General features: G+C 32.9%; 2 protein-coding genes across 10 annotated transcripts in view; both read left to right on the top strand.

Annotated features, from left to right (window-relative positions):
* Window positions 1-5629, top strand: part of LOC105211642 (23 kDa integral membrane protein) — a 23742-nt gene extending 18113 nt beyond the window's left edge. Inside the window, exons 5-8 of one of the 9 annotated variants that reach the window (XM_054233628.1) lie at window positions 87-3982; window positions 4222-4513; window positions 5388-5450; window positions 5527-5629. In XM_054233628.1, the coding sequence (XP_054089603.1) occupies window positions 87-158 (72 nt within the window). In that variant the 3' untranslated portion in view covers window positions 159-3982; window positions 4222-4513; window positions 5388-5450; window positions 5527-5629. Of the gene's footprint in view, window positions 1-86; window positions 3990-4221; window positions 4514-5387; window positions 5465-5526 lie in introns of all 9 variants that reach the window. The other 8 variants (XM_054233627.1, XM_054233625.1, XM_054233626.1 and 5 more) reach the window with 8 other exon arrangements.
* The window catches only part of LOC105211717 (uncharacterized), a 23826-nt gene continuing 14783 nt past the window's right edge, over window positions 5527-14569 (top strand). Inside the window, exon 1 of the mRNA XM_029039892.2 lies at window positions 5527-5652. Within this exon, the coding sequence (XP_028895725.1) occupies window positions 5596-5652 (57 nt within the window). The 5' untranslated portion in view covers window positions 5527-5595. The remainder of the gene's footprint in view (window positions 5653-14569) is intronic.

The following is a 14569-nucleotide window of genomic DNA, read 5'->3' as shown; positions in this document are numbered from 1 at the left end:
GTTGTTAAATATTTTTTGTAATTTTTAATTAGTGTTGTTGTTTTATTTTAAATACGTTTTTTTCAATTTTATTTTACCACCTACAGTTGATCGGCTTCATCTTCGCCTGCTGTTTGGCCAATAATGTGCGCAACTACAAGCGTCGAAACGCCTACTAAGCGTTCGGAAGGATCAGCACTACTCCACTCGTACATGTTCTACAAAACTTTATTTTCCGCTTCTTGATGTCGTGACGTCGTCATATAACGCACATTTAATTCGAAATACAAAATAATCTATGTAATAATGTTTGAAGAGTACCATTAATTTCTGTGTATGTAAGTATATTTCATTTCGTTATGAGAACAACATACAATATACACGCTGAATACACACAACTTTTTTATATATGTTTAAAGAAAATTAAGCTGATATGAAGAATCGAAAACCAATTGGTAACTAATTGTATATTTTTAATGAATTTAAGCAAAAAAAAGTATAAAAACCATAAAATGGAATTTAATATTTATGTGTAAAAAAAAAACAACAAAAAACCTTACCGAATATGCCTAAAGTGAACAATATGAGGCCATGAATGAAACACTTTAAATTTACTATATAAACGAGGAAGGCAAGAAGAAGAAAAATAAAGAGTACGAGTATAAGCAACAAAGAAATCTCAAGTGAATTTAAGATAAGTTCTATTGTTCCAATAATAAATGTAAACAATAAATGTTATCGACTTGAATTTTGAACTTTGCGCTCGCGTAAATATGCATTCACATTTTATTAATATATGTATTCTATTGGATATAAATAAAAGTATAAATATATATATATATATTATAGATATATATGTAAATGTTAGTTACATTATCTACAAGTTATGTTGAATTAATGTTTATATTATTTTATGCCTTTTTAAATGTTGAAACTAAAGCGAGAATAAATACTTGCAAATTATTTACCATATATGTACATAGATACATATATATGTTTAAAAATATATATATACACACATTTGCATTTACGAATCTAACGAACTATAATTTGTTCGTCTGTCCTACATATATATGTAATCATTCACCTTTTGTACCAATTTTTTTTAAATCCACTTACCCAATGTAATTATACAATTTTTTCAACTTGAAATTCCATAAAAACACAAATATTAAAATAAAATAAAAACGACAAAAACCGAATTGTTAATTTTTTTTATATATTATAACTTTTTTCAAATTTAGTATATTAATTAAAATGGCAGGCATACCTAAGCAAAAACGTGCCGCTAGCTTTAGCACCTCTGGTTTTAGCAGTCAAAAGTGAAAGTAAAGCTTCGACAATAATTTTTACTTGTATTTTCACTCATGTTGTTTTTGTTTTTTTTTGTAAATACAATACAAAAATAATATATGTAATATTGTATATACGTGCCTAAAACCAAATACGACGGAATACTGTGAAACTGCTTTGTTTTGTTTTTGTAAATATTTTTGTGATTTGTTAAAAGAGCTCAAATTGACTTAAGAGTTTTTTTTTTATTTTTCTTTTAATTTTTATTTTTATATTTTAAGACACTTATTCGAGACTTGAACTTCAGCTATGCCACCGCCGGAAGTTTAAAGCTGCGTTGATTTAATATGAAGATTGTGTACCCACTTTTGTTCAAAATCAGAAAACCTTAAAAAAAGCTTATGTTGACTTAAGCTTTTTTAACATATTGTTGCCACAGATTTTACTTCAGTTGTTGCAATCAACCCCTAAACTACATTAATTGTGGATATTGTATGCATGCAAATGTCACATTTATAACTAACAACAACAATTGTTCACAGCAACAACAACATGTTGGCAATAAGGTCATTCATTGCCTTGGTGATGAGAAAGTAATGCAAGTATACCAAACATTTGCATCGATTGACCTAATTTTACCTTTTAAAGTGTAGCTCAACTTTGCTGTTGAATTTATTTATGCTATATTGACTGCTATATCATCATTTCTACGATTATCATTTAGATTAGACTCCATCACAGTATAGGTCGCCAAACAGATTCTCACAAGCTGTCAATTGACTTCTTAAACAAAATCGTCTAATACTTCTCGATCTTTAACCGGTCCGTCAAAAAGTATATAGACCATATTATGCTAAATATAATCTAATAACATTAAGATGTATCCTTAAAAACCGGTAAGTATTATATAAAAGTCATCAAACAAATATTCAGCACATTTGCGTCTTGGCTCCTACGTCACTGAAGTTGTAGATGATGTCGTCAACATTGGTACCTGGTGCTGGTAACACTAACAACGTCAGCATCGAATTCCAACGCAGAATCACTTTTGCCAGCAGCTTTGGACTGAATAGGCAATTGGAAAGTCCCCTATCGATGAACCAAATGCAAATTCTACAAGTCGCTCATTATTCCCGTCCGGATGTATTGTACAAAAGCGTGGGCGAAGTCAACATCCGATGAGACGGCATAAGGAGTTTTCGAGAGAAAGGTTTTGCGGAAGATTTGTGGCCCCTAAACATTGGCAACGGCGAATACCGCAGACGATGGAACGATGAGCTGTAAGAGTAATACGACGACAATGGCATAGTTCAGCGAATAAAAAGACAGTGGCTACGCTGGCTAGCTCATGTTGTTCGAATGGAAAGTGTTCGATGCAGTATCCACTGGTAGAAGACTTCCTTTGGAAAGACTAGGTGGAGATGAACCTGGCAGCACTTGGTATATCCAATTGGCGTTAAATTGCCTTTTTTGATTCGGCTATAAGCGCGTAAGCGGTAGATATATCAACAGTTTATAAATAGACGGTATTCAAACTGACACTATAGTCATTCAGAAATCGATTTCTATATATTCCTTCAAAACTCTATACCTATCTCGTATAGTTTTAGATGCTATAAGATCTTATTCACCGTGTCTACCGTTAAATGAACAAAACTTTTATATTCCATGCATAATGCAATAAAAATCGAAATCCATTATCGGTAGTTATCGATTTATCGACAAGTCGATAGTGAGTTCACATAATACGCATAAAGAAAAGTGCTTTTAAACATTTTAATTTTTTAAACCGACTTTTTTGTGTTTCTTGCTTGAAGTTAGTCGTGTTTCGACTTTCGGAGTACACGCTTTATGCATTTGAGCTTTTTTCGTTCAAAAGCTTCGGTATATTCTGTAATAGAAGCGAAAGCTTTGCGCTGAGAGTGAGTTTCTTGGACATTGTTTTAACACTCATACATATACATACATTCGTATAAGCATTTGTCAGACAAGTAAGGTGGACTTGAGTTCTGGCGTAACGAACTTTTTACTGATTGTTTTGAAAGGGGTGTTTTAAACTTTTTATTCATAGTCCAAGAGAATCTATGCGATTTGAGTTTCGGCAGTTTGGATAAAGCTTTACTATTATCACGATTAATCGTGTGATAATCTCGTTAGAAGATTGTGAGATTGAAAATAATTACCCAAACGTCTTTAACTCTGAAACTTTAAATAAACTGGTACATTTATGGTCGCTACCCTGTTTTGTTCACCTTATACATATGTATGTGTGTGTAGAATTGCCGCCAACTGGTGTTTGAGAGAACATTTGCCCGCTCTGAGCGCGAAAGTTGCTTATCTAATGAGCTAATCAAATAATCAACCATTTTGCCAGATGTAAATTCCCACGGAAGTTGAACCCGGAACTTAACTATCGGGTGATGTACTATTGTTCTGAACAGTAAGTACCAATAAAAAGTATGTCTCGTGCATATAAAGTCTATAATAAAGAAATGAAAGTTCGCACAGTTTATGCAGAACAAAACCCAAAACTTCAGACATACCATAAAATGTTGCCATACCATAAGCATAGCATTTGCTTTTTTAATGCGATGGCAACGCTAACGTGCATTTACTCTCTAAATAGCTTTTAGCAGCGATACGAAAATATCACACGTCTTTATTTAGTTTGCGGTTAAAATTACGCGGCGAAACAACCAACTAATTTTGTGTATGCGGTGATATAATATTTATAAAATTCTTAAAATAAAATAATGCCAACTATATAAAAGTTAAATTTAATTTTCTTAATAAAAAGTGACTATTTTAAATAAAAGTGAACATTAAACTTTGCTCTCGTATACTCGTATACATATATAACTGGATATAACGCCATATCCATATGTATATGCAATAAAAATGAGTTGAAAGAGAACTGTCCTACATTTTTTTTATAATTTCAATTTGTAGCAGTGGAAATACTTGAGTTAAATAAACAAATTATTGCGCTGAATACTGAACATGGCTGCTTAATATAATTAATGTGCCAAGCTAAATGAAATTCTAGCACATACAGAGAATTTATAAAAAAAGCTAGACCGCAGTGACTTGTTATTGTTACAGCGGCATGACTTGCTTACCAAATAGTTAACGAACAAATTACAAATCACATACTTGTTTTTGTCAGTGAAGGCAGTGTTAACCGGAGTGTAGCAAAGAAGAAGACACACAAGAAGTCAAAACCCGGCTTGAATGCAATTCGGTAGTGCTTACTACATACATACATATATGTATGTATACTAGTGTGTGCAACAAATAGAAAGCCACGAAAAAATTATTACCTTAAATTTGGTACACATACACACACACCAACAACTGCCCTAACACAAGCTGAAATAGTTGGCTGTTTACATTCCACTCTTTTGAACTTGGCGTTTGTTTATTGAAGTTGTTTGAGAGAGAGAGAGAGATTGATAATTTGTAGTAATAAGTAGTAGAAACACAGTGAGCAGCATAAAGTTTGAAAACTTGACAGTTTGTGAGCGCTAAATAAAGTTTATATAAAGTAAATCAGCTGTTTGTCAAACAAATGTAGGCTTTTCGATTTTGCATAGAATTGGAGACACAGATTTTTACAGCGCTTATTATCACTGCTGATTTTGCATATAATTGTTTTGTTCACCCACAAACTGATAAGATATGCCATTTACAAGTCTAAAGGAGGTGCGTAAATGAGACAAATGCGTCATCATTAATTCGTAAATTGAAAGGCGGCAAAAGCTAGCTTATCTCCATGGAAACCCATTTGCATATTTATTGTTTAGAAAAGAAAATACAAAGACGGAGATGAAAAACCAAAAAAATATAACTGTTTTTTGTCATTTTTAGTATTTTGGTACTTCTGTTCTGGTTAACAGTTGAAGATAAATTTTATTAAACTATTGCAACCGACGATTGCTCGAAGTATGATTACTTTTTAAGCCTATTAATCTTTTTTATTGTAGAGTAGAACACAGTTTTCCTTGTAGAATAGTGAAACGAATAAGAAACCGGTATAGAGCAAATGGGCCGGCATAATCGGCCTATCTCAACTGAAAAACTGAAAAATCCACTAAAGTTTGTCATATTCATCGCAGACCCATACTTTGTGACAAAAACGACGCGATAATTGTGGAGTACTATTACTTATGCAACACACTGTAATTTAAGAAATGTGCCTACAAAAAATAACAAACAATAGTCAATACAAAAATTAATGATAACCTTTTTAAACAGCAGGAAAACCGGAGAATAATTACAAATTAAAAGCCAGAGAAGAAAAAAAACAACAAAAACAAAAACACAATGACCTCAACATCAACAATTAAAAAATTTACAATTTTATTTGGCATCGTATGCTCGGTAAGTGTTATTAAATTTTTATTTAGTACTAACACTTGTAATTAAACAGGCATTTACAGAATGTGAATATATTTTTATTTTATTATCGAAAATGAATTATTTTTGACAGGGATTTCAAAAAATAAAAAAATAAATAAATAAGTGTGTACATATATTTCTGATTCATTTCTAATGAAAATGGAATTATTATTGAATTTACATACTTTTGGATGAAAACACTGAACTGCCTATTGTTTGAGTACCTAACAATCGAAACAAAATTATATATGTACTTCCAAATTTGTAATATATTGAAGCTTTGCTGAGGATGTTCTTCGAAGTTGTATTTCAAATTTGAGGTTAGATCCCGAATATCTCATACAACAACTAGTAAAATGACTATAAAAATATAAATATAATAATTATTTTGTGGAATAGGAGAGTTACTAAATTGACTCAATTTATTATACTCTCGCAACAAAAGTTGCTAAGAGAGTATTATAGTTTTGTTCACATAACGGTTGTTTGTAAGTCATAAAACTAAACGAGTTAGATATAGGGATATATATATCAAAATGATCAGGGCGACGAGACGAGTCAAAATCCGAATGTCTGTCTGTCCGTCCGTCCGTCCGTGCAACGGATAACTTGAGTAAAAATTGAGATATTTTGATGAAACTTGGAACTCACGTTCCTTGGGACCGTGAGAGGGTTGCTTTCGAAATGGGCAAAATCGGACCACTGCCACGCCCACAAAATGGCAAAAACCAAAAACACATAAAGTGTCATAACTAAGCCATAAATAAAGTTATAAAAGTAAAATTTGGAACAAAGGATCGCATTAGGAAGGGGCATATTTGGTTGTAATTTTTTTTGAGAAAGTGGGCGTTGCCCCGCCCCCAAATCGGTTATTTGTATATATCTCGCAAACCAATAAAGTTATATAAACCAAACTTTCTGCAGTCAGTTATCTTACGTACCCCACCACACACCATGAAAATAGTTGAAATCGGATAATAACCACGCCCACCTCCCATACAAAGGTTAGGTTGAAAATTACTAAAAGTGGGTTAACTCACTAACGAAAAACACAGAAATAATAGCAGAAGGAAGCTGTACTGAGATTTTTTTACAAAATGGAAAATGTGCGTGGCATCGCCCACTTATGGGTCAAAAACCATACCTCAGGAACTACTCGACAGATTTCAATGAAATTCGGTATATAATATATTCTTGACACCATGATGACACGTGTGGAAAATCGACAAAATCGGTTCACAACCACGACAACTTCCCATATAACTCATTTTCCAATTCCATCTTATTCCTTCACTTTATAATATATACATAATGAACCAATGAAGATAGCAAAGTAAAACTTTACACAAATTCTGTATATTATCTGTGGCATCACTTGTGAAAAATTTGTCGAAATCGGACTATAACTTTTCAATGCCCCGGATATCGAATATGAAGAACTCAGTGCCCCATGGTAACTTTTCACCGAAAATTTCGGTAAATCTCTCAGGTATCTTAATTTAATTCAGAGGAAATATTTTTCTTCTAATGGTGTGTTTTTGTACCAGAAAAGGTTAAAATCGGGTAATAACTTTTCCCTTATAAATGAATATATGAGAATACCAATTATAGGATTTTCAAAAATATGTGAAATATATTTATGCCCAATATATGGGTCAAATTGTGTGTTTTCTTAATAAAAACATAGCAATAAATTGCGAGAGTATAAAATGTTCGGTTGCACACGAACTTAACCTTTCCTAACTTGTTTAAATTTTTTTTTATGAAAAATTAATTTGTATAGATTTTTGATAAATTAATGAAAATTGAATTATTAAATAGAGATTTCGGTGGTTTAGTACTGTCCAGTTCTATAAACAAGTTAATTTTTGCTAATTTTCCAAATCTCTTCTAGCAAAAAAAAATTGCCATTAGTCCAAAATGCATTCTTCAAAGGGAACCCTTTTATTAAATTTATATATTGCATATATGTACATATGTAAATGCACTGCAGTAGATGATCTGACGGATTAACCAGAGACACCTTTTTATAATAAAAGTACCAAGTTCTTGCTGAGAGAGAGTGAGAGAGGGCTCAAACATTCCAACCGCATTCGCTTGAACCAGTTTGACTTATCAGTGTTTATTTTGAAACATTTCTTTGGTTTAAAAGTACAGAGTTCTTGCGAAGTAGGATAGAGAGAATGAGAAAACCGCATCTGCTAGTGTGTTTTTATCAAAAATTCTTTTTGTCCGTTGAACTTCATTTAAAAATTTAAATTTCTCAGCCATAAAGGCGTCGCATTTCAATGAAGCACATTCGTTTTGTTTTTATGCGAGCTGAGACTGCGTTGCTTGATTATTTGTTTAAGAAGCATTTGAATACATTTTTGCATGTGTTCGTGAAATTTTTTTACCTATACAAATAATTCGATAATATGTGCGCACACAATTTCAGATCCGTTTGAATAAATATCAATTCAATCAATCCTTTGGAGTCACTGCCCAAGTGCTGTCTGAACTTTTCAAGGTCAAAATTAACAGGCAACATGACTACAAATATAATTTGTATAAAAATGAAAGATTTAATGATTATTAATTTTTTAACGTTATAATATTTTTTTTTAAATGTTCAGAGATTATAATAATCATGCATACTTGTTTTGAGTATAAAATTAAATTTTTTTCCACATTTATTCTAACATTTTCATTGTCAATGCCACCTTTTAAGGGTTAAGAGATATTTACGTGAAATATATTTTAATTTAACAGCGAGTGCAATCATGTGAGCAAACAATTAAACAAAATACTTGTTGACTAGCATGTGCAAAATTTTAAAGTCAGCGTATCTGCGTACATATGTATGTATGTATGAACATATTGCAATTTATTAAAATTCCGCCTTCTTTTAAATTAAAAAGTCACAGTAATAATGGTAAAACATTGCAAAAATTCTGCGAAAGTGGCATAAGGCATCTATCTGCTTTTGGCAATAAATTTTTATATATGCATATCTGCATTAATGATAACAAGTGGTTTTGTACATAATGCCAACATACATATCAACATATGTTTGCCTGTCGCGATAAAAAATTGAATTTCGGCCAAAATATACAAAGCCTTTTGGTTACTCACTGGCCAATCAAAAGTTATAAAAATAATTTTGTTTGAATGATGACTAAGCAGCATTATGAATTTGGTTAATATAAATATACAAACATACATACATACATATGCATGAAATTATGTTTGCATGAATATGCATTTTAAAATTTAATCCTAAAAAATGAGATTTATGAATATTTCTGTTTCAGTGTTCACAGTGTATTCATGTTATTGAAGCAGGCAAGGAAAGGGGCCGGAGCACAGTTCGAAAGTTAGACACATTGGCAAATTAGTGAAATTTAAAGGGTGTGTAAGTTATACAGGGGATTAGCATAATTTATAATAAACAAGTAAGGAAGGGCTAAGTTCGGCTGTAATCGAACAATTTATACTCATGCAATTTATTTATTTAACTTTATTTATATTATATAATACACAATTTGATCCACATATTCGTCATATATATTGTATAAAGTCCATTGAAAGTTGGAAACCATAATATTAGGTTAGAACCACCGAGGTCTTCGTGTTCGCTATATGGGGCCTTAAAAACCTATGGTCCGATTTCGGCTATTCTTAGAATGGGGCTGCCACACTATAAAGGTAGTATTTGTGCAAAGTGCTGCACCGATATATTCACTAGTGCTTACTTTATATATTGTAAAGTAAACGATTCAGGTCGTCTTCAAAGTTCTCGTATATAGGAAGTAGGCGTGGTTGTGAAGCGATTTGGCCTATTTTCACAACATATCATTGGGATGTAAGGAAACTATTTCATTGAAATCGGTCGAGTAGTTCCTGAGAAATGGTTTTTGACCCATAATTGGGCAACGCCACGCCCATCTGTCCATTTTGTAAAAAAATCTGAGTGCAGCTTTCATCTGCCATTTCTTATGTGAAATTTAGTGTTTCTGACGTTTTTCGCTAGTGAGTTAACCCACTTTTAGTAATTTTCAACCTAACCTTTGTATGGGAGGTGGGCGTGATTATTAACCGATTTCTTTCATTTTTGGACTGTATTAAGAAGTGGCTAAAAAAAAACGACTGCAGAAAGTTTGGTTTATATAGCTCTATTGGTTTCCGATTGGGCGCCCACCTCACCAAAAAAACTACATTCAAATATGCCCCTTCATAATGCGATCCTTCATACCAAATTTTATATGTGTGGTATGCTATGGTCAGTTAGTCGAAATTATGACCCAATATTAATCTCAAATTATTTACCAAGTTGCAAGAAAGTTATGTAAAGTGCGATGCATATTTTTAGCCGATTATCTGGAAAGTGGGCGTGGTTGTAATCTGATTTTTTGTATATATATTTAAATTAAAGGGTGAAGATTCACCTAAAAATTGAGTTCCGATAGTCAACTTTTAATGCAGGCCCGAAGATAAGTCTTCTCACCAAAAAAAATTTTACGTTTATGTCATGCTTCGTGGCACAATTTTGACATTTTGTTGGTAGTTGTTAACTGTTATCAATTCCTTACGTCATACTGAACATTTTGGTATATCAACTTTAAGTATTTATCTCTATCAACTTGTGTTGTTAGGAACATCCGTTATATGCAGAAAGTACATTTTACGAGAATACAAAAAAATTTAAAATTTATTTCAAGATATCACAAAATTGCACGAAACAGTCGATTTAGTGGAATGTGTATGTGGCTAGGAAATAAGAAAAATTTTGTTAAATAAAAAAAAAATAAAAAAACAGATTATCATAAAAAACTTAGTAAACGTAAAATACCTAGAAAAGTTGTTTCCATATATAAATCTGCTTAATTTAGTCAATTAGCAAATTTTTATTTATTTATTATACCAAGAAAACTATTTTTTTCCAATTTACTCACCGCACGCGGCATGCCTTTTATTTCGACACATTTGCATGTTTTGTGCTATTTGTTATTTAAATTAAGCTCTTCGCAGAATCGGAGCACAATACAAAAATAAATAATAAAGGGTGATTTTTTAAGAGCTTGATAACTTTTTTAAAAAAAATAATTTCATTTAAATGTTGACCGCGGCTGCGTCTTAGGTGGTCCATTCGGAAAGTCCAATTTTGGGCAACTTTTTCGAGCATTTCGGCCGGAATAGCCCGAATTTCTTCGGAAATGTTGTCTTCCAAAGCTGGAATAGTTGCTGGCTTATTTCTGTAGACTTTAGACTTGACGTAGCCCCACAAAAAATAGTCTAAAGGCGTTAAATCGCATGATCTTGGTGGCCAACTTACGGGTCCATTTCTTGAGATGAATTGTTCTCCGAAGTTTTCCCTCAAAATGGCCATAGAATCGCGAGCTGTGTGGCATGTAGCGCCATCTTGTTGAAACCACATGTCAACCAAGTTCAGTTCTTCCATTTTTGGCAACAAAAAGTTTGTTAGCATCGAACGATAGCGATCGCCATTCACCGTAACGTTGCGTCCAACAGCATCTTTGAAAAAATACGGTCCAATGATTCCACCAGCGTACAAACCACACCAAACAGTGCATTTTTCGGGATGCATGGGCAGTTCTTGAACGGCTTCTGGTTGCTCTTCACCCCAAATGCGGCAATTTTGCTTATTTACGTAGCCATTCAACCAGAAATGAGCCTCATCGCTGAACAAAATTTGTCGATAAAAAAGCGGATTTTCTGCCAACTTTTCTAGGGCCCATTCACTGAAAATTCGACGTTGTGGCAGATCGTTCGGCTTCAGTTCTTGCACGAGCTGTATTTTATACGGTTTTACACCAAGATCTTTGCGTAAAATCTTCCATGTGGTCGAATAACACAAACCCAATTGCTGCGAACGGCGACGAATCGACATTTCACGGTCTTCAGCCACACTCTCAGAAACAGACGCAATATTCTCTTCTGTACGCACTGTACGCATTCGTGTGGTTGGTTTAATGTCCAATAAAGTAAACTGAGTGCGAAACTTGGTCACAATCGCATTAATTGTTTGCTCACTTGGTCGATTATGTAGACCATAAATCGGACGTAAAGCGCGAAACACATTTCGAACCGAACACTGATTTTGGTAATAAAATTCAATGATTTGCAAGCGTTGCTCGTTAGTAAGTCTATTCATGATGAAATGTCAAAGCATACTGAGCATCTTTCTCTTTGACACCATGTCTGAAATCCCACGTGATCTGTCAAATACTAATGCATGAAAATCCTAACCTCAAAAAAATCACCCGTTACATATAGCCACCTGTATGCTTGTATGTGCGTATGCACACACAATTTTTTTCGTGGAAAATGTGTTTTTTGTATCGTAAAAAGTTTTTCAATTTCTTTTTTAACTTTTTTTAATTTTGTTTTTATTTTTTGAAATTTTGTTTGCTGATTTTTTATTGTTTAGCCATCATATATGTGCATATATACATTTAATATGTATACATACATTTAATATGTATATATACAATGTTTATATACATGTTTGAGTATTTTCACTTTCATTGAAACACTCAATGCTACACACACATACATGCACACGTACATGCTCACTTAGCTTAAGTGTAAACTATGCAACATGCGTTTCCTATCTGTAATTAATTGATCGTAAATTATTTAGGTTACTGCCTTGCTATAAATGTGTCTAAACATATGAATGCATTTAAGTGTGGCTATAGGTATGTATGTATGTTTATATGGAAATTTCAGCATTTTCTACCGATCTTCCATTGAATTATTTCCACTTTCATATTTACATTTCGCACACGTACACTCATATATATATGTATTATACATATATGCAAATTTTTTCCATATCCCCTTTGTATCGTATATAAGAATGGCATTTTTAAGTGTTCAAAACCATGTGGCGCGAAATTGAAATACCGCGCCATATTTTATAGTATAACATTTCCAAGAGAATTCTTCAAAACAATGTAGACTATTAGTTTAATGAAAAGCTGCAGTAATTCATTTTCGTGATGAATTAATTTTTCCTTTTTTAATTTGCTCATTGACATATCATGCCATTGAATTGAAGGTCAACGAAAGTGGCTATATGTATATACATACAAACATATTACATATATATAGATATGCTTGTGTGGGAGCTGCGCTCAGTTTTCTGATCTATTAATTGCGGTTTTGAATTATATGTATGTATGTACGTGCAAAATTGAAATGATAAACTCACATATTTTTATTAATTCGAACGAAATTTGAATACATCCGTATACATATGTATGCATATCATATTTGTGGTCACTCCAGCTAAGTATGTAGCATAGATTAACAAAAAACTATATATACATACATACATACATATACGTACTTGTGGTTTTACGACAAAAGACTTCTTTATTCGTGGTAATCAGTTGTAGATAGCCGTAAACTCATGCATTCTACGCTTACAATGTGTTGTGAATATAATATGAAGCCGAAAATTAACTATAATTATAATCACTTAAAACCTATGTGACAATATGCTTTGTTAAAATATTCTTGACAACACCAAATGTGTGTCCTATTTGAATTCTGCAAACAAAACTGGAATTACGGGTTTTCCCGTGATCTCCAAATTTTTTCTTTACGGTGGTTTATAATTTGAGATTTCTGGTCTAAAATGAATGTCCGTGAGAAAAGTCTTCATTTTTTATACTCTCGCAACCTGTTGCACAGAGTAATAGTTTTGTTCACATAACGGTTGTTTGTGTCACCAAGAAATAAAAGAGTTAGATATGGGGTTATATATATATAAATGATCAGGATGACGAGTGGAGTTGAAATCCGGATGTCTGTCTGTCCGTCCGCCCGTCCGTTTGTGCAAGCTGTAACTTGAGTAAAAATTAAGATATCTTAATGAAACTTGGAACACTTGTTCCTTGGGCGAGAGGGTTGCTTTCGAAAATGGGCAAAATCGATCCACTGCCACGCGCACAAAATGACGAACACCAAAAACACAAAAATTGTCATAACTAAGCCATAAATAAAGTTATAACAGTAAAATTTGGAATAAAGGATCGTACTAGGAAGGGGCATATTTGGATGTAATTTTTTCGTGGTCCCGCCCCCAAATCGGTTATTTGTATATATCGCGCAAACCAATGAAGCTATATAAACCAAACTTTCTGCAGTCGTTTCTTTTAGCGACTTCTTAATACAGTCCAAAAATGAAAGAAATCGGATAATAACCACGCCCGCCTCCCATACAAAGGTTAGGTTAAAAATTACTAAAAGTGGGTTAACTCACCAACGAATAAGGTCAGAAACACTAAATTTCACATAAGAATTGGCAGATGGAAGCTACACTCAGATTTTTTTACAAAATGGAAAATGGGAGTGACGTCGCCTACTTATGGGTCAAAATCCATTTCTCAGGAACTACTCCATCGATTTCAATGAAACTTGGTTTGTAATAGTTTCCTTACATCCCAATGATATGTTGTGAAAAATCGCTTGACAACCACGCATACTTCCTATATACCAGAACTTTGAAGACGATCTGAATCGCTTACTTTACAATATATGTATAAAGTAAGCACTAGTGAAGATATCGGTGCAAAACTTTGCACAAATACTGTATTTATAGTGTGGCAGCCCATTTCTAAAAATCGCCGAAATCGGACCATAGCTTTTCAAGGCCTCATATATCGAGCATGAGGACCTCGGTGATTCTAACCTAATATTAGGGTTTCCAACTTTCAATGGATTTTATACAATATATATGACGAATATGTGGGTGAAATTGTGTATTATATAATAAAAATAAAGTTAAATAAATAAATTGCGAGAGTATAAAATGTTCGGTTACACCCGAACTTAGCCCTTCCTTACTTGTTATGTATAGTGATACTGACAAACGCTGAAACCCAGATTG

The sequence above is a fragment of the Zeugodacus cucurbitae genome, chromosome 6 (assembly GCF_028554725.1).
Source record: "Zeugodacus cucurbitae isolate PBARC_wt_2022May chromosome 6, idZeuCucr1.2, whole genome shotgun sequence".
NCBI lineage: Eukaryota > Metazoa > Arthropoda > Insecta > Diptera > Tephritidae > Zeugodacus > Zeugodacus cucurbitae.
The sequence above is the reverse complement of the archived record's forward strand: the minus strand, read 5'-3'. Positions and strand labels throughout refer to the sequence as shown.